The sequence below is a fragment of the Nicotiana tomentosiformis genome, chromosome 5 (genome assembly GCF_000390325.3).
Source record: "Nicotiana tomentosiformis chromosome 5, ASM39032v3, whole genome shotgun sequence".
NCBI lineage: Eukaryota > Viridiplantae > Streptophyta > Magnoliopsida > Solanales > Solanaceae > Nicotiana > Nicotiana tomentosiformis.
This window is the reverse complement of record NC_090816.1, coordinates 29,163,783-29,185,071: the sequence shown is the minus strand read 5'-3', so window position 1 is coordinate 29,185,071 and position 21,289 is coordinate 29,163,783. Positions and strand designations below refer to the sequence as shown.

At 38.2% G+C, this 21,289-nt stretch overlaps 1 protein-coding gene across 1 annotated transcript; it reads left to right on the top strand.

Moving 5' to 3' along the window:
• Positions 1–5,395: 5,395 nt before the first annotated feature.
• Positions 5,396–9,231, top strand: LOC104092688 (proteasome subunit beta type-5-like). Its single transcript, XM_009598345.4, has 8 exons — positions 5,396–5,543; positions 6,179–6,302; positions 6,406–6,535; positions 7,186–7,292; positions 7,976–8,110; positions 8,192–8,295; positions 8,770–8,870; positions 9,000–9,231. The coding sequence occupies exons 2-8, from the start codon at positions 6,186–6,188 to the stop codon at positions 9,125–9,127; spliced, it is 822 nt and encodes a 273-aa protein (XP_009596640.1). The 5' UTR covers positions 5,396–5,543; positions 6,179–6,185; the 3' UTR covers positions 9,128–9,231.
• Positions 9,232–21,289: the final 12,058 nt, after the last annotated feature.

Sequence of the window (21,289 nt, the reverse complement as noted above, 5' to 3'; positions counted from 1 at the left end):
AGGGCACATCGCAAGTTTCTTTGGATATCTTGTTAATTGACGAGAATAAATAAAGAGGTTAGAAAATAAGGAATTTTACATAACTGTCACATTTTAAAAAAAATATAACAAATTCTTAGCATGAAATCCAATATTACATCTGTTGAAGGAAAATATTTATATTTGTAGCACACCGTTCCATTAAAATAGGAATATTAATTATTAATCCCTAAACATAAGCAATTTGAATGGAAAGTCAATAATTCTTTGTACAAAAATCATGCCTATTATTTTTCCTCTTTATCTATTAGCTCTCCTTCTTTTTCTTCATCTTCTTAATTTTGTTTTCTGCCGAAGTCAATATATTTTCTAAATTTGTTCCATTCGTTTTCTTTTTAATTATCTTTCTTAAGTTTTTCTCTTCCTTCTTTCTTCCCTTTTTAACATAAAGATCTTACTTCGATAATAATATACGTTAATATATACAAAACGTATATATAAAAAATATACATTGAATAACACATATAAAATATACAAAAAATATACATAAAAAATACATCTTCAATTAAGATGACACTTAAGACATGTGAAATATACATAAAAAAAATATATCTTAAATTTAATTAAGATGGAATATATATATATATACACAATATATATAATACATCCTGAATTAAAATGGCACTCGACATATAAAATATATTTGAAAATATATATTAAAAATACTTAAAATAAGATGACACTTCACAAATAAATATACAAAAATTATATACATAAAAATACATTTTGAATTAAAGTGATACTTGATATACAAAGTATAAAAGATGTATAAATCAATACATCTTGAATTTAGATGGCATTCACATATGCATCAGATTTTCAAAAATGGAGTGAAGAAGATGAATGTTAGAAAGGAAGAATGGAGATGGACAAAAAAAGTACTTTCTGTGATTAGTGAGTCAGTTAACTTATTAAATGTTGAACTTAATTTTTATAATATGCTAATAATGAAAATAAAAAGTGTTATTTATGAAATAAACAATAAATGATGCTATTTTTTTAAATAATAATTAAAAAAGGATCAAGCGTGTAAAAAACTCTAGAAAGAACATCGAGAGCAACAAATAGTAGAAGTGAATAAATGAAGGAAATAGACATACATTCTCTACTTCAAAATTTTCAAAAGTTTAAGCTTTTACATTTAATCAAAATTAAGAGAATTATCTTCTTCTTTTTTTTTGGTTTTAAAGACTACATTCTATTAATTAACGATGTACAGGGAGCTTCTGCTTAGAAGCAGTGTTACAAAAAGTTGGAAGGATATTACTTTGGGTGTGTGCATGTGAATGGTCAGTGTCATGTTCATCTACTACTCTATTACAAAAAGGATGGGTGATGTTACTACTAGTAGATAGTATATCAAAAGTTTTACAAAAAGAATGTTCGGAGTTTGGTTGTATAATAGTTGTTGTGGAGTTGTGTCTACTTCTATGTCTTCCCCATTTGTCTGCAAGCAAGTCTTTCATGAGAAAAGTTAGTGGATTGTGCAAAAAAGTGATGTTGCTGCCCATCATTTCTATCCCAAATTGTGCTAGTCTATCAGCTACTGTGTTGAGCTCCCTGTAAGTGTGCTGAATGGATGTGTCACTCATTGACCGAATCAGGGATCTGCAATCATTAAGCAAGTGTGAGTGGATTGTGTTTGTATTATTAAGCATGGCAACTACCTCTGCTGCGTCCATGTGAATTTAAAGTGGAGTCCAGTTGTGAGCTGCTACTATTTGTAATCCTCTGAATAGTGCCATTAGCTTGATATTAGTGACGTTAGTTGCAGGACATCGTCCCGCATATCCTATCACCCAATCGCCATTTGTATCCATGAATACTCTCCCAAACCACGCGTTGGTGTTAGACTGCTTGAGTGCCCCATCCCTGTTAAGTTTGAAATATCCCTTAGGAGGGGGTTTCCACTTAATGTACATAGGTATTGAGTGTTTTTTTTTATAAGTGGAGCTATTTGTTAGATAATAAAACTCAGGAGCAAGTTTATTGATTAACGCAATGTTGGGAGTACTTTTAGAATGTTCGAAAATGTTTTTATTCCTAGTATTCCATAAATGCCATAATGTGAATGGAATAAGTATTTTATGAGGTATTGAAGCTCTATTTTTAAAACCCTGGTAGCCAATAATAATTTTGAGCCATTCATAGGTGGGGTTTGTTTCATACGTGAAATTTCGAATGAGGATGCCTAATTGCATGTTCTGCTAATATTTTTTTGCGTTAGGGCAAATGAAAAGAATATGGCTAATGGTTTCTTCTTGTACTCCGCATATTGTACATAGGTTTGAAGAGAGTATTCTGATGCTATGTAGGTAAGAGTTGGTTGGTAGACGGTTGTGGCTTATTAGTCAAAGAAATGATTTAATTTTTCAAGGAAGTAAAGCTACATACTACTTGCATCTTCCATATCCAACCATGGAGATTTGGAAGTTGGTTGGAATTTATTAGTGCTTTATAACAAGAACTTACAGTGAATGTCCGTGCTGATTATCTTTAATATTGTGATAAGATATATAAAATTTGTATCTTCTAAGATTAAGGAGCTAACACGAGACGTTTCTTGTATTAGACTAATTTAATCTGAAATGAAGAAAGGTTATAAAACTGTAACTCTATGACACACACGTATAGTCAATGACCAATACTACTAGAAATTCGGTCAAAACCGACCGCGGTAATCCGATCGACTTCGGTCGGTCAAAATATCGATCGAAGTCGGTTAGTATTTTTATTTTATTTTTCAATATTTTTTACAAAACTGACCAATAAAAATACTGACCGACTTCGGTCGATTTTTTTGGCACAAAAATGCGGGAAACTATTTTGACGTCCCGCCAAATTTATTTTTTAAGAACCGACCACCTTTGGTCAGTTTTTCATAAAAAAATTTATTCAAAATTAATATTCAAAAAACCGACCAAAATCGGTCGGTTATTTAAGTCGGTCATTTTAAAATACGATCAATTTTGGTCGATAATTTTATATTTTTAATAAAATCGACAAAAACGGTCGGTTATTTTCGCGCAAAAATGCGATTAAAGAGTACAAATAAAATAAAAGATAGTCTTAACCCAAAATGTACTAATGATCTAGTGATAGAATAGTATCGTGCCACAGTACATATCCGATTCGATTCCTAGACGATGCATTTTTTAATTGCATAATTAAAATTCCGACCGATTTCGGTCGATGTTTTTGGCAGTTTCTTTTCTTTTTTGGTCGCTTGTGAAATTTTATTTACTGACCGAACTTGATCGAAAATTACGACCGACTTTGGTCTCTATTTATTACCGACCAACTTAATTTCGATGAATTAAAGTCGATCGAAAATCGGTCGGTATTTTTGGATGATTTTAGGTAATTTTCTAGTAGTGCAAATATTTGATTGCACGGTTCTGTTGAAACTATACTATTTGTATAGGGTAAAATTGATTTATAACGGATGGTCGAATGGTAACATGACATGTGGAACCGACTATAGGCAAAGGGCAAGTCGGAGAACAACCAATACCGGACACAACTAATGTAATCGGTATCGGGTAAATACCAAAGGGAGCGTAATCGATGGGAGAAGGTCAAGGGTTTATCATCGGATAACATTCAATAAGAAAATATTCGTTAACATTAAATGAGCGACCGTTGTAGAGAATGTTTGCATTCATGGCATGTCGTTACGCGTTCATCAATGACTCTTTTGTTATCATTTAAGAGCAGCTTGATCATAGGATCTTGTTTCCCTAGGTAGAGCTATAGATAACAAGCTCAATAGCCATTGTAAAGAGACGAACTTTTTGCATTCAAAAACTTTATTTTACTACTTGTTGTCTTAATTAAACAACTTTATTTTCACTTTATCGCTACTCTCACTTTTGTTCTTGGAGGCATTGCGTTCGGGGCTAGGCTCGCAGTCTTCTTCAATTTTAATTGCTGATCTTAATATTAATTTTATTTCCTTATCATTTTTGGATCAAATCGATTTGTTTGTCTATAAACTACGTAAAAAATTTAACTGTACTGTTTTGCGGGTAAACACTATTCAAATTCGGAAAGTAACATGTGTTGAGAAAATTTACATCAATCTTTCTTTAGAGTTACAAAGTTTTAGCCTTAAATTGCTTTTGGTAAAGTAGCCCAAAACAATTGGCATTGTATAGCCAAATTCCAAAAAACTTATTTCTCTATTTATTATCTTTGCCCATAAAATCCACACCAATTGCATCGTCAAATCAGCATCCACAACCACCAATGTCTTGCCGACGTCGACCAGTTAATTTTCGCTGCAACCGAAGAAGAGCAACCTGCAAGATGTGAACGCTACGAGATTCTTAGGTTTTTGAGGAATTTTCGGATCCTTCTTAAACTTAAGAGAAATACATGAGGGCAGTGACAGATGCAGGATTTTCACTAAGGGGGTTCAAAAAAGAAAGAGTGAAAAAATGAAAAGATATTGTGGCTAGTGCGAATTGAACCAGTGACTTCACAAAGGTTTTGAACCCTTTGACCACTGAGCTATGAGTTTGGGCTGTGTCAAGGGGATTCAAACATAATAGAAGTGGAAAATAAATTTTGCCTTATATATACAGTGTAATTTCTCGGCGAAACCTAAACCCGCCCATGCATGAGGGCAATTCATCATGTTATTGAAATGGACGGCGATTCACTCGGCGTAGATGCACACAATGTGTTTGATTATGATAAATATTTGTATACCAAAATGGTTTGGTTCCCACTTTAGGTTCTTTTTTCTTTCTTTTTTTTAATTAGAAATATAATCTTAGTTCTCATCTTGTATATTAATAAAACGCTAGCATATGTAATTATGTATATCCACTAAAAATTATGTAATACATTGAGATATACAAAGAACAAAAATAAATTTTTGATAAACATTTCGATATACACAAAAAATAAAAATAAAATTTGTGATATACATTTTGGTATACACATTATTTGATGTGTTATACATTACGATATACAGGTAATGTATTTTTCTTATACACTTAGCATAGAGACAATAATGAATTATAGATATAATTTTATATTTTAAATATACAAAGAAGGAAATTTTTTTTTTGATATATATTTTGATATACATAAAAAAGGAAAATAAAATTGTAATATATATTTTGATATACGCATTATTATTGTAATATATATTTAGTGGTTACTTGGTACCAATATCTATAACTAAGGCTTTTTTCTGCTAATTATATGTATACGTTGTTATATTGTGACATTTTTTCAAGGAGAAGAATGAGGAGGAGGAGAATTTGGGCCTCATTTAAGGCCCGTTCAATGGAATATTTGGGCCTTATTTATGGTACAAACCCAAATTCCGTTAGCGGGCCAGACTGACATCACTCTAAATGTTGGCCCAAACTTTTATCATTTCAAGTTTGTCAGTGTTTCTTCTTCCGCAAGTAGATACCACTGCAAAAGAAATTGCTCTTCATTTTTCTTGGCAAATTCCCGAGGATCTCTTACTCCAGCTAAATTTTATTGTAAGTTCCCTAATTTTCGTTATATATAAATCTTACTGCAGTAGTTCGCTTCAACTATTAACGGCTTGTAATTGTACCAAATTGTTTGATTAATTCAGAAACTGCTACTATATAACTTCTATCATTTTTTTGTTTTATTATATATTATATATTTAATCATCTTTTTACTCCGGATGCAGAACTCTTTTTTTTTAAAATGTTAAGGAGTAATCTACTCTACTAGTGAGTTAAGGTGCTAGTAACTGGGTTCTGAATTTAATTTTTGAGTGAGTTAAGGTGCTAGTAACTGGGTTCTGAATTTAATTTTTGTATATATTTAGTGGATTTCCTACACATTTATAGGATTTGTGCCAAAGCCATTGGGTTATGACGGACACATATCTTAAAGCCTACATCTGCCCTTGCAATTATCCGCAACCATTTTTGGTTTCTAACTCTGAAATATCAGGATTGATGATTTAAGTTATTCCTTTAATCCAAATGAGGCTATATATAAAGGCCTTTGAGTTAAGTTTGGTGCGTTTGAAAACTTTAATAGTTAAATTCTCTAATTATTACTCAATTTCTTTGTCTACCGAGATTGTTAAATATTACAGAGTGCAATGTGTTTGATTTATCAATTGTTACTGCTAAAGGTTGTAAATGATGAAGATCGATTTTAGTGGACTTGAACCGAGTGCCCCACTTCGAGGGGAGTCTTCTGAGCTATTTGATGGCATTCCAAGTTCTCCATCATTCCAGATTCCTGATACTGCTAATGTGAGTCTAACTTACTTTTCTGTTTGGTCAATAGTATTAAGTTAATTGGGAATCTATGAGTCGCTAATTGGGGTTTCTTTTTCTATCCTGTGTGCTTTCTCAGTTTGATGGTTTTCAAAAAGAAGCAATCCAAATGGTGAAGCCCGCGAAGGGAACCACGACCCTTGCTTTCATTTTTAAAGAAGGTGTCATGGTTGCTGCTGATTCTCGGGCTAGCATGGGAGGATATATATGTAAACACTTTTGCTCATTTTTTGTAACTTTGTGAAGAAAATCATTAATTACTTCTCAACCCTGCTACTGTTATGAAGCATCTATTTGTGTATGGCTCTTGTGACCGTGCTGGCAAGAGAAGTTACTACCCTGCTCCCTGCCAATCGTTAATTACTTTTCAACCCTGCTAGAAATTTTTTGTCAGTGGCATATTTAAGTATATCTCTATGTCATATGCTATACCTTTTCGTATAGGGCTCTGTTGTCAATGTCACTATAGTTGTTGGTACAACGGCTATCATTTGTGAATAGCACCTTAAGCAGGGTGTTTGGATAAATAGAGACATAAGCTGATTTCTCATTAATCAGAAAAGGAAAAATCAGATTTCTTGAGTACCTGATGAGAAAACTTTAAATAATTTCAATTGTTATATGGTTGTGTTGGGGACTCATGCTGAGACATGAATATGTTTTAGTTTTGTATGTGTCATATTTGACTGCGAAGTTCTTCATTGGGAGGAATGTGAATTCCAAATTTTAGGTAATTAGGTTTCTAGTTCGTTTGAATGATTCAAATACTCCTCAAGTGTTATTTCTTGATCTGTTGCAGTTCTTTTGATTTGGCTGGTTCTCTTAAGAAATGTGTCCTTTTATTTTTAATATTTTGCAGCATCTCAATCTGTGAAGAAAATCATTGAAATTAATCCATATATGCTTGGCACCATGGCTGGTGGGGCTGCTGACTGCCAATTCTGGCATAGAAACCTGGGAATTAAGGTATTTGGTTATGAAGTACTTATGTTTCCTTTTCCAAGTTGCTGCATTTACCCGTTTTTTTCCAGGAGAGTGCTTGATCTTGATCAGTTCTGGTCTTCTACAATACAGAGCCTCTATGCTCTAGAGAATTTTAATGCTTCTGATGCATATATTTATTTAGGATGAGTATGTCTCTCCCTCCATTCAAAAGTTTAAAAAAAGGAAAGAAGGGAGTAAGCTAATAATAATAATGGAAATGTGACTAGATTGAACTTTGAAGGGGTCAAAAGAAAGAAATGACTAATATTAAGTGGTGTTAGATTTGGCAGGGAAATGACTATTGGGAAAATTTATTCCCTGCCTTTTAGCACACTAGTTATTTGAAAGTATTTAGCCGCTTATTTTCTTCAAGATCAAGCCCCTACGGTTTTTACCTTTTACATTTCTTGGGCCATCTTTCACTCTGCAGATTAAGCTCTCCTGAAGTTACAGTCAAACTGTGTTTATTCAGAAACAAAAAAAGGGGAGAGGGGTGTGTGTGTGTGTGTGGGGGGGGGGGGGGGTGTACATTTATAGATCCTCTACCCCTAACCCACTACAGAAGAATGTTCTGCAGTTTTTTACCTTCATAAGCAGAAGTAGTATTATGGATTTTGGCTTCATGCACTTGAAAACTTGGTAACCTGTTTATTTTCATGATCCAGTGCCGTCTACATGAACTGGCTAACAAAAGGAGAATTTCAGTTACTGGAGCTTCAAAGCTGCTGGCAAACATTTTGTATTCTTACCGCGGAATGGGTTTGTCCGTTGGAACTATGATTGCGGGTTGGGATGAGAAGGTATTGAAAGATGGATGCTGGTACAGTTTGCAAAATGTTAACTTCCTGTTTTCTTACTAATATAAAACCTTGATTGTGCAGGGTCCAGGACTATATTATGTGGATAGTGAGGGAGGACGGCTTAAAGGAACCAGATTCTCTGTCGGATCTGGTTCACCTTATGCTTATGGTGTTTTGGATAATGGGTGTGTGCTTTCTTCTTCCTATCAGCATTTCCATGGTTTCCTTAATGTTTGCATGAGAATGATTGTTAACTAATGTCATCATATTTGTACGACAAAGGTGACATTCTGACATTGTATAGTAATAGTCAACTCAATCTTCTCATATGTGGCTTGTGCATATTGAAGTGCAAAGACTGCATGCACGAGGTGCAGATGCATTTACATGTTGGTCATACTTGATCTCAGTGTCTTCTGAAAGAGAGAAAGCTGTGTTGTGCCACCAAGGTTTAAATGCATTCCGTATGCGGAGGCCGAGGAAAAAGGGGGGGGGGGGTCCCAACTTTTTCATAATTCTCCTTAGTTTATTGTGACGATGATAAGGTCAAAACTTTCGCAGCTTGCAACTCATGCTTCTGATTCATTAACTTCAGGAAACCACTGAACTCTTGATTCTGTCTAATTCTTATATTTTCTCCCTGTGCTGTTTCACTTTAGGTACCGATATGATTTGTCTGTGGAAGAAGCAGCCGAGTTAGCTAGACGAGCGATTTATCATGCTACATTCCGTGATGGAGCTAGTGGAGGTGTTGCTAGTGGTATGTTTCTTGCATCCTCATCCTTAAAAAGAGGAAGTACAATTTTAAGTGGCTATTTCCGTTCTATCTGCTGTATTTTTGCTCCATGGTGTTTGTGTATTTGGTCGTTAACTTTGTGGTTCGTTTCAGTTTATCATGTCGGACCAAATGGATGGAAGAAGCTATCAGGTGACGATGTTGGAGAACTCCATTACAACTACTATCCCGTTGAAGTAGCAGCAGTGGAACAGGAAATGGCTGAAGTGCCAGTAGCCTGAGGATAAAGATCCTGTAATAGTGTTTTTTTATGTCATGATTTTGTAAACCAGATCAAATATGTTCTCATCTTTGCATATTAAAGAGAGATCAAAGTTTATTTTTCTTCTCAGACTTTATTGTGCAGTTTGTGCTGCACAAACTGCATCTTTCCACTCTTCAACTTCTCTCATTCAATTTCAGTCGTTCAGCTAATCAGGTATTGTTTTAAAAAGAAACAACAAAAATGAAAAGCGGACAAGTAATGAAATAAGTTAATTTTGATCTAAGTAGATTTTCTTTAATCATGTATTATCCTTTTACAATGAGCTCTAGGCCACCAATAATGTCTAAGACTAAGTAATCTAATCCCTTTAATCCAAAGTCTTACCAAACACCAAGTAATTTGATTTAAAGAAAAGTTTCACATACCAAAATACCCATTATTTCCCAGAAAAAAAAAACATTATTTCACTAAACCAAATTAGCTACATACTGGCAGGCTACTCGGTTTTCTTTAATACATCTGCTTATTTAATTGAATAAAAGACATTTATTAGAATATGTAAGCGACATCCCAAGTGAAACTGAGTTAGGGGCAAGCAAATTGCGAAAACATACACATTGGAAAACCAAAATTCTTTACCTAAGCATATGAAATATACAAAGTGGCATAACAGTTGATCCATTTGCAGACAATATTTACAATAATACAATCTATTCAGAAACTCTATTTGTGTGAGCTTATTCAGCAACCCACGCCCGGAGAGTTGGAGCACAAAACTAATCTTTATGATGAATCTTCACAACATAGAATATGGTGGAGCGTGCTCAGATTATTGGAAATGTAGATGAATAATGAGAAATCATATAGCCGATTTCAGCTACGCAATAATTTTTTTTTTCCGTGCTATTTGTACATCATGTCTCTTTACAATTTTAAATTTAAGAAAATGACCTTTTTAGATCTCTTATGTGTAAAAGACAGATCTCTTATTTGTAAAAATAATCTCCCATGTATAAAAAAAAGAGATAGGATTATAAAACTAAAAACATGTTTGTAAAAAGCCAAAAAACCAATTGATCCTACTTTTTCTGGCTTGCAATCTATTCAGACTTTTCTACCTCACCCAATCTTTGGGCATCATAATCTTGTTCATACAAATCCTTGTTTCTACTGTAAACAATTCCAGCCATATCTCGAGCACTCAAAAGCTGAAAATTATTAGATAAAATGAAGTGAGAGTTACCTCAAGGAAGAGACATTATACCAGACGTAAATAGTAAGTTGTAGAATAAACCGTATCAGGAGTTAGGGTGTGTTTGGTACGAAGGAAAATATTTTCCTGGAAAATGAGTGGTTTTATCACTTATTTTTCCTTGTTTGGTTGGTGAGTGGAAAACTTTTTTCCGAAAATATTTTCTAGTGTTTGGTTAGAGAGTATAAAATATTTTTAGGAAAATAGTTTTTTATGCTACTCTCTTCAACTTACCTTATCCAAAATCCCCATGTTTCATGTACTCCTTCCCCTCCTCCCTCTCCCCCCACCCCAGACTCTCTTTTCTTCAAGAATTTAATTATTCTTTTCAAAATTCACACAAACCCAAATGAACTAATGTGCTACTTTACTTTTTCACACAAGAACAACGTTAAAATTTGAGCTTGATAACTAAAAAGAAAAATATTTTATTTTGTTGAAAAAAAAGTATCTTTTCTACAAAGAAAAATACACATTTTGTTTAATGAACAAAAATACTTTATCTATATCATGAAAAAAAAAAGTACTCATTTTGTTGAAATGAAAGAAAATATTTTTTTCTACAAAAAGTACTCGTTTTGTTGAAATGAAAGAAAATACTTTTACTACAATATGAAAAGAAAATATTCTTAATAATAGTTTTATTTAGGGTGGGTGGTGGGAGAGAGTGGGGGTGGGTGTGGTGTGGTTGGGGAGGGGGTTGGGGTGGTTTGGGGTTGGGGTGGGTGAGGGTGGGTTGGTGGGTATGGGGAATAAGGTGTAGAAGATTGAAAAAGAATTTTAAAAAATATTTTCCCTCCTTTTAATAGGGAAAATATTTGAGTTGATTAGGAAAATATTTTTCAAAACATTTAAGCCAACCAAACATGAAAAAATCGGAAAATATTTTTCGAAAAATATTTTCCTTCGTACCAAATACACCCTCTCTCTCTCGATTTTTCAAATCCAGACTGATATTTTAGATTATAATCAAGCATACACAATATACCACATAAATAAGGACAAAATACATACTTTACCCATCGACCTTGTAAAAGTGTGTCAATTACAAAATCAAGCACGTGAATATTATTCCACATATTAAACAAACCATCTTGTACTCAAATCCCCCTTCTTACACCTTTATTAAATGCGGGAATAGTATTACACACCAAAACTTTTAAAAGTGTGTCAATTACATACCTCTTTTGCCATGTGTCACACGCGTGTATTACAAATAAAAGAGGCACGTGAAAACTGAAAAATTCATCTGAAATTCAGTTTTTTTTTTTAATTTTTTCCTTTTTTAACTATTTTCTTTTTAAATTAAAGAAAAAAATATAACCCATGTCTTCTTCCCCAACCTCTAGCGTATCCCCCGTTTAGTCTACTTCCCCAACCCCCATCCTAGTTTTGTCTACTCCCTCATGTTTCGTCTCTCCAACCCCTATGACTTAGAAGAAAAAGAAAAAAAAAAGAAGAAGAAAAGAGGAGCTATTGGGTCTTGTAAAAATCACCATTATTGACCTTTTGAAAAAAGCTTGAAAATTTAATCGGGTCTTATTGATTTTGCTGTTCCATAACCTAGAAAATTAGTTTGAATTCGTGATTATTGTTGAGTAAAAATTTACTAAATATATGCTGAAAATTTGGTGATTAATTTTGATAAAATTCAAAAAACACCATTAACAAGTTTGAAGCTTTCGGTATGAGCTTGAATTTGAAATTTGTATAAGGATTTGTGATGAATATTGTTAAAACTTGTTAAAAATCGGCAAAGAGCTGAATCTATAGTTAGGGAAGAAGATGCTTTGTGGTGGAAGGGTTGGTGGTAGTATGGTGGTGGTGGTAGAGAAGATGATGGGGTTGGTAAGATGAGGAGGGGGCGATGTTTTTTCATTTATGTATTTTTTTCTTTGGGAAGATGGGGGGGGGGGGGGGGGGGCAGAGGTTGTTGTTGTTTTTTTTTTTCCAGTTTTTTTTTCTCGATTTATGACACGTGTTAAGCAGATGTGGTCAAACACCGAAGTGGTGTGTAATTGACGCACCTTTAAAAGTTTTGGTGTGTAATATTATTTTCCGTATTTAACAGAAGTGTAAGAAGGATTTGGGAACAAGGTCGATGGGTAAAGTATGTATTTTGCCCATAAATAAGCGACATATCACATACCTTTGTTTTTCTTACATTTTCCTATGTTTCATTAGATAATTTTATATTTCCTTATAAGCTTGTACACGGTTAAAACCGATCCTCGATCATGAAGATCGATCGAGGATGGCATCTCAGTCAAGGGGTATCTTCATGGAGAACCCGAACGAATTCCGAGATGGGGGCGTCGAGCTCGGGGCGTCCGAATCGACTGAGGTAACATCGACCGATACAGGTCCCGAACATCGATACCCGAAAGTGATCACCAAGCTCGAAACCAAGGCTGAGGTTCCAATCCGACACCGAGCTCGAGTCGGTATCGAGCTCACAGACAAAAAGCTGTTACAACCGCACCAAAGGAGAGAATTTTGGCGGGAATTAAGGAGGAGACACATCATCATGGGTCCTCTACTAGTAATATTATTCCATTATGTTGCTATAGATAAAGTAGTGATCCTTGGCTATAAAAGGCAAGATAGATTGTAATAGAAGACATCTTCCCTGGGATTAAGAATTCATTATGTTTATCTTTCTAAAGCTCACTAAGTATCTTTGTTCATCATTTTCTATTTTGCATCATAAATACGTGTATTGTTATCTTCAGATCAAAGGAATCTACTTACCCTTGAAACCATACATAAATTCAACGTTATCCGATTTTTCGGGTAAACAGTTTGGCGCCCACCGTGGGGCTAAGGATAACAAGTGATTATTTGATACAAATATACAGTACACTCCAGCTTACAACTTCATACCAGCAATGGCTCTGCCAATCGACCTCGAAGCCGGCCTTCAGGATGAAACCAACAACTTGGTGCCCGTGGCCGAAAGGCTACCCAACAACAGCAACGAGGCTCGAATCGAGGAACCCGAAATTCGAGCCGAAGTACCAGTAGATATCAATTCACGAATAGCTCTAGAAGCGAATCAGCGTTCCAAGCAGGAAAGAAGCGTTCAGGGTGGCGCTCGACCCATAGCTCGAGACACCCACATCACAGGGGAAATCAGGGTCAGCTTGCGTATGATTTTCGAAATGCTACAAGCCCAACAAGTAGCGATAGCTCAATTGCAGAGCCAAACTCATATGCAAAGTAATCCTAACTCCAATCCACTTCTTCGAGAAGTAACCCCCAGAACGGAGCCCGACATAGTGAAATCGAACGAGCGAGAATCAGGAACCGCTCCTGAAATTGCTAAACTGCTCGAGGAACTCACAAAACGAGTCGAAGCCAACGACAAAAAATTTGAAACATATGATGCTAGGATCGATCAGATCCCGGGGGCTCCGCCCATGATGAAAGGGCTGGATTCGAAGAAATTCATACAAAAGCCTTTTCCATCGAGCGCGGCCCCGAAACCGATCCCAAAAAGTTCCGTATGCCCGTAATTCCCAAATATAACGGTACGACCGATCCTAACGAACATCTCACCTCCTATACATGTGCCATCAAAGGCAACGATTTGGAAGACGATGAGATCGAGTCCGTATTATTGAAAAAGTTCGGAGAGACCCTCGCAAAAGGAGCAATGATCTGGTATCACAACTTGCCACCGAATTCTATCGATTCTTTTGCCATGTTAGCAGATTCGTTCGTAAAAGCATATGCTGGTGCCATAAAGGTCGCAACTAGGAAATCGGATCTATTCAAAGTAAAACAAAGGGGTGACGAAATACTGAGGGAATTCGTATCCCGGTTTCAAATGGAACGCATGGATTTGCCACCAGTCACAGACGACTGGGCCGTACAAGCTTTCACCCAAGGGTTGAACGGACTGAGTTCGACAGCATCACGTCGGTTGAAACAAAGCTTGATCGAATACCCTGCAATAACCTGGGCGGATATACACAATCGGTATCAATCGAAAATCAGGGTCGAAGATGATCAATTGGGATTTCCGTATGAACCCACGCGTCAGAACCGCGCAACCACTAAAATTCTGAAGGAAACCAACAGAGAACAAAGGTCAAACAGAGACCGATACCAGCCGTACGTCACAGATCGAGTGAACCACAGTTCGGCACATGAGACAGTTAGGAATAACCGCAGGTATGATCAGGGGAAAAATTCTCGAGGACTTATGAGCAAGAGAGGCTTTGATAAATATGCCGATCCTATAGAAGTTCCTCGATTATCAGAATATAACTTCAACATCGATGCATCCGCCATCGTATCGGCTATCGGACGCATCAAAGATACCAGATGGCCTCGACCCATGTAGGCCGATCCGGCCCAAAGGAATCCCAATCAAATATGCGAGTATCATGGCACCCATGGTCACAAAACGGAAGAATGCAGACAATTAAGAAAGGAAGTAGCCCGCTTGTTCAACAAAGGGCACCTTAGGGAATTTTTGAGTGATAGGGCGAAGAACCATTTTAAAAACAAGGACTTCTGCAAGCAAAACGAAGAAGAAGAACCACATCACATCATTCACATGATCATCGGCGACGTCGATACCCCTCAGGGACCTATGCTCAAACGCACTAAAATGTCGATTGTGAGGGAAAAACGATCTCGAATTCAAGATTACACTCCCTCAGGGACTTTATCGTTCAATGATGAAGATGCAGAGGGAATCATCCAACCCCATAACGATGCACTGGTAATATCCGTACTCATGAATAAAATTAAAATTAAGCGTGTGTTAATTGATCCAGGTAGCACGGCCAATATCATCAGATCGAAGGTCGTAAAACAGCTCAGCCTACAAAACCGGGTCGTATCCGCAACTTTGGTTTTAAACGGATTCAATATGGCATGCGAAACCACCAAAGGCGAGATAACCCTACCGATAAACGTCGCCGGAACAATTCAGGAAATAAAGTTTCACGTGATCGAAGGCGATATGAGATATAACGCCCTTTTCGGAAGGTCGTGGATCCACAACATGAGAGCTGTACCTTTGACCCTACACCAGGTCCTCAAATTCCCAACACTGACAGGTGTCAAAATAGTGTACGGAGAATAACCAGCCGCAAAGGAAATGTTCTCCGTTGAGAAAGCAAAACCAACATCTTCGTCTTCGCCGGTGAATGGATCGGGTTCAAAAGAAGGCACAGTCGAAGACCGGAACGCCAAATAGCAACCAAAGACATCGGCCTCGACCCAGCCAGATAAGCAGAGCATCGAAGAAGATAATGATCAGGATCCCTCGATCCTTTGTGACCCCCGATGACTCCGATGCCACCAAATCAACTATTGAGGAATTGGAGCAAATCATTTTGATCGAACACTGGCCCGAACGAAAGGTATACCTGGGAAGGGGTTTGAGCCCCAAACTCAGGAAGAAAATCATTCAATTTCTTATCGATAACATCGATTGCTTTGCTTGGTCCCATTTAGTTATAACAGGAATCCCGCCGGACATAACGACACATCGACTAAGTATGTCCCCTAGATTCAGACCGGTGAAGCAAAAAATAAGACCCCAATCGGAGGTGAAGCACACATTCATAAAAGATGAGGTAACTAAGATGCTCAAAATAGGATCCATTAGAGAGGTAAAATACCCCGAATGGTTGTCCAATGTGGTCGTAGTGCCTAAAAAGGGAAACAAACTTAGAATGTGTATAGACTACAAGGACTTGAACAAAGCATGCCCCAAATATTCTTATCCACTGCCCAACATAGATCACTTGATCGATGCCACGGCCATCCACTAGATCCTTACTTTTCTCGATGCCTATTCCGGGTATAATAAAATCCAGATGAACTCGGAAGACTAGGAAAAGACTTCGTTTGTGACCAGATATGGAACATATTATTATAACGTAATGCCCTTCGTGCTAAAAAATGCAGGAGCTACTTATCAACGCCTAGTAAATAGAATGTTCAAAGAACAAATAGGTAAATGAATGGAAGTCTATATTGATGACATGCTAGTCAAGTCCCTGCGCGCAGAGGACCATTTGACCCATTTGCAGGAAACATTCGATATTCTGAGGAAATACAACATGAGGCTCTACCCCAAAAAATGTGCTTTCGGAGTCGGCTCGGGTAAGTTCCTCGGCTTCATGGTGTCAAATCGGGGAATCGAGATTAACCCAGACAAAATCAAGGCCATTGAAGACATCACCATCGTGAACATCGTGAAAGCTGTACAAAGGTTAACAGGAAGAATAGCAGCCTTAGGCCGATTCATTTCGAGATCATCAGATCGAAGCCATAAATTTTTCTCTCTACTCAAAAAGAAGAACGACTTCGCTTGGACACCAGAATGCCAACTAGCGTTACAAGAACTGAAACGATATCTATCGAACCTACCACTGCTGCACACTCCAAAAACCGACGAAAAACTTTACCTGTACTTGGCAGTATCAGAAGTTGCCATAAGCAGTGTCCTGGTTCGAGAAGAGGAAGGTACGCAATTTCCTGTTTACTACGTAAGTCGGACCTTAGGGGAAGCGAAAACTAGATATCCACACTTGGAAAAATTGGCGCTTGCGCTGATTAGCGCCTCTAGGAAGTTACGACCGTACTTCCAATGCCACCCCATAAGCGTATTAACCACCTGCCCACTTCGTAATATTTTACATAGGCCTGAACTATCGGGCCGATTGGCCAAATGGGCCATCGAACTCAGCGGGTATGATATCGAATATCGACCTCAAACGGCCATCAAGTCTCAAATTTTAGCAGACTTCGTGGCCGATTTCACGCCGACCCTTGTACCCGAAGTCGAAAAAGAACTACTGTTAAAATCAAATTTATCGACGAGGGCATGGATCCTCTTTACGTATGGAGCTTCGAACGTAAAGGGGTCCAGGCTAGGCATAGTTTTAAAATCTCCCACGGGTAACATTATTAGGCAAGCTATTAAAACTATCAGGTTAACTAACAACGAGGCCGAGTATGAAGCCATAATTGCAGGTCTCGAGCTAGCTAGAAATTTGGGAGCGAAGGTCGTTGAGGCCAATTGCGACTCTTTGCTGGTGGTGAGTCAAGTAAACAAAACCTTCGAAGTCCGAGAAGGCAGAATGCAAAGGTATTTGGACAAACTGCTTATCACTTTGGACCATTTCAAATAATGGAGTCTACGACATGTTCCACGAGAAAAGAATAACGAGGCCGATGCGCTTGCTAATTTGGGATCATCGGTCGAGGTGAATGATTTGAACTCGGAAACTGTCGTTCAACTTTCAAGATCTGTAACCGAAGAAGGGCACGCCGAAATAAATTCTACTAGCTTAACCTGGGATTGGAGAAACAAGTATATTGAATACTTAAAAAACGGAAAGCTCCCTTCAGACCACAAAGAGTCCAGGACCCTTCGAACTAAAGCTGCTCGATTTACTTTGACTGCGGACGGAACGTTATATCGAAGAACATTCGATGGACCGATGGCGGTATGCATAGGTCCGGGAGATACCAATTACATCCTCCGGGAAGTACACGAGGGCACTTATGGCAATCACTCCGGTGCCGACATGTTAGTTCGAAAAGTGATCAGAGTAGGGTATTATTGGATCATATGGGCAAAGACACAAAAGAATTTGTTCGTAAATGCGATAAATGTCAAAGGTTTGCTCCAATGATCCATCAACCCGGAGAATAACTTCACTCGGTCCTATCCCCATGGCCATTCATGAAATGGGGAATGGACATCGTCGGCCCCCTACCATCGACCCCAGGTAAAGCCAGATTTATTTTGTTTATGACTGACTATTTTTCTAAATGGGTTGAAGCGCAGGCGTTCGAGAAAGTAAGAGAAAAAGAGGTTATCGACTTTTTGTGGGATCATATCATATGCCGATTCGGGATACCATCCGAAATAGTATGTGATAATGGGAAGCAATTCATTGGCAACAAAATCACAAAATTCTTCGAAGACCACAAAATAAGAAGGATACTAGAAACCCCGTACCACCCCAGCAGAAACGGACAAGCCGAATCAACAAACAAAACAATTTTTCAAAACCTGAAGAAGAGATTGAACGACGCTAAGGGAAAATGGAGAGAAATCCTGCCCGAAGTCCTTTGGGCATACCGAAAAACATCGAAATCCAGTACAGGGGCGACCCCATTCTCCTTAGTATATGGCTCCGAGGCATTGATACCAGTCGAAGTCGAAGAGCCTAGTCCCAGATTTTGATTCATGACGGAAGAATCAAATAACGAGGCTATGAACACCAGCCTTGAATTATCGGACGAAGGACGAGAAGCTGCCCTTATCCGGTTGGCCGCACAAAAGCAACGAATCGAAAGGTATTACAATCGAAGAACTAAACTTTGCCACTTCAAGCCAGGGGACTCGGTGTTAAGGAAAGTCACCATCAATACTCGGAAATCCAAATGAAGGAAAACTAGGACCAAATTGGGAAGGACCGTACCAGTTGCTCGAGAACTTTGGGAAAGGATCATACAGGCTCGGCATCATAAACGGCAAACAGCTATCAAGCAGTTGGAATGTATCACATCTAAAACGGTACTACTGCTAAGGTCCGATCTTTCCCATATTTATTCAACTATCCCGTATAGAAGTTCGAACAAAGAACAGAAGTATTCTTTTACTCAAAAGCACGTGTTGCACTTTTTTTTCCTTAGACCGATTTTTCCCCAAATAGGTTTTTGCGGGAATGTTTTTAATGAGGCAACCATCGATCGTGCTGTGCTTTTAAAATAGTATCCGAGGCTTTCGACCCTTAGCCCTAACGACCTCGAATACTGGGGGGCACCAGGCCCTCAAATACATCGAGTTCAGATGCAACAAAGTCTTCTCACAATAATAGAGGAAAAATTGTAAGAGCCAAAATGGTCAAAATGAACCATGCTCATATAGATTACCCCAAAACATATGACAATGACTTGAGATTTATTATGCAACCAGCCTACGGGCATATCGATTTATCTCGAGTTTGAAATAAACACTCGAATATTAAGCCTACAGGCTACTTCTATATCGAGTTCGAAATACTCAGTCGACCGTTGAGCCTACGGGCTACTTCAACATCGAGTTCGAAATAATCACTCGAATATTAAGCCTACGGGCTTCCACATTATCTCGAGTTCGAAATAAACATTCGAATATTAAGCCCACGGGCTACTTCTATATCGAGTTCAAAATAAACACTCAAATGTTAAAGCCTACGGGCTGCCGAGTTCGAACAAGGACCCAATCGAGTTTGAAACATTGAAAAAGCTACGTTTACTCAGAGTTTACGTTAACCACCACATTATCATCAACTCAACAAGCAAAACGTCACTCCAAATCTGATCGATCAAAATCGACCTTGTTATATATATACAAAATTGCCTACGTAATTAATTTACAGATATGGAGAATTAGACTCTAAGCTTCTGGGTTGGGGTCTTCCCCACCCTCGGACCCGCTTTTGCTACCATCATCGTTATCATCGTCATCATCATCAGAAGCCAAGGCTTCAGCTTCCGCTTCAAGCTCTTTTGCCTTTCTTACCTCTTCGGTAAGGTCGAAACCTCGAGCATGTATCTCCTCGAGGGTCTCCCTTCGAGATCTACACTTAACAAGTTCGGCAACCCAATGAGCTCGAGCATCGGCAATCTTTGCCGCTTCCCGGGCCTCCACCTGAGCGGCCTCAGCATCAGCTCGATATACAGCAATAGACTTATCCGCCAAAACTTTCGACGACTCAACCTCCGCCTTAGCCTCAGCAAGTCGTATCTCAAGCTCATCGATTTTCTTAGCCTGAACCGACACCTTTTGCTTGACGTTTCGAAGCTGAACGTCGGCTGATAATAACTTTGTTAAGATGGTTTCTTTCTCCACTGCCAGGCGGTCAATAGTCTCCTTCCACTGGTTGCATTCGGCCCGGATTTGGTCGACCTCCTCTCGAAGTAGCCCGATCTTCTCGATCTTTTGCTGCAACTGAGACAACGAAGGGTTAACTTCCACAGTCAAGTCAAATCCATAATTTAACAGAACGAGGCTCACCTGCTGATCGAGCTCGACCCTTTCTTCACGAACCTTAGCCAAATTCGCTTGAAGATCCTTTATAGACTCCTCCTTCTTGCTACAAAGAAGCCGAAGGTCATCTCTTTCACCTAGGACCTTCCGGAGTTCGGCCTCACACTGGCTAAGATCAAGTCGAAACCTACCGATGGCCTGCATAGTTAGAAACTATCATCAACACCAATAAAATAAAGAAGGATCACCGATATCGGAACCGTCAAGTATGGAAAAGAACAAAGAAGCCAAGTATGGAAGAATCATTACCCGAGTAATAAAACGCTGAGCTTCCTCTAACAAAAGAGAAGCATCACCGATATCGGAACTGTCATCAACACCAGTAAAACAATCCTTAAAAGGATCCGCTGCACCTGAGCCAGCACCAATATCGGGAGTCTTTAGCTCTCGAGCCTCCTTCAACGCCTCCTCAGAAAAAGACGGAAGAGAAGGTGAATGACCCATTGCCATTGCCCCGAGCAAATCACTCGGAGTACTCCGATTGAGACTTAGGTCTTCGGAACCAACCCCGATGGGCATGGCTGCCATCGGCTCAGCAACTCTAGCAACCTCGACTGCCTCTGTAGGTCGGACTACTAAAGCCGAGGAGCTATCTTCTTCTTCTTCTTCTTCCTCCCTCAGTCGTTGGACCGAGTCGATCGAAAGGGCAATGATTTTTCTCCTCACCTTTCGAGTTTTGGGCTTAGGGTCCTCCGGCCGAGAGGAAGCCCTTCGTTTCTTTTCTTTTCCCTGTTCCAGGACCGGGGACTTGTTTCCTTCATCACCGCTCGAAGGCCTCAAAACGGCATCCCTAGTTACACCTATATACAAAGGAAAAATCGATAATGAAATGAACGCAGAATATACCTCGAGGG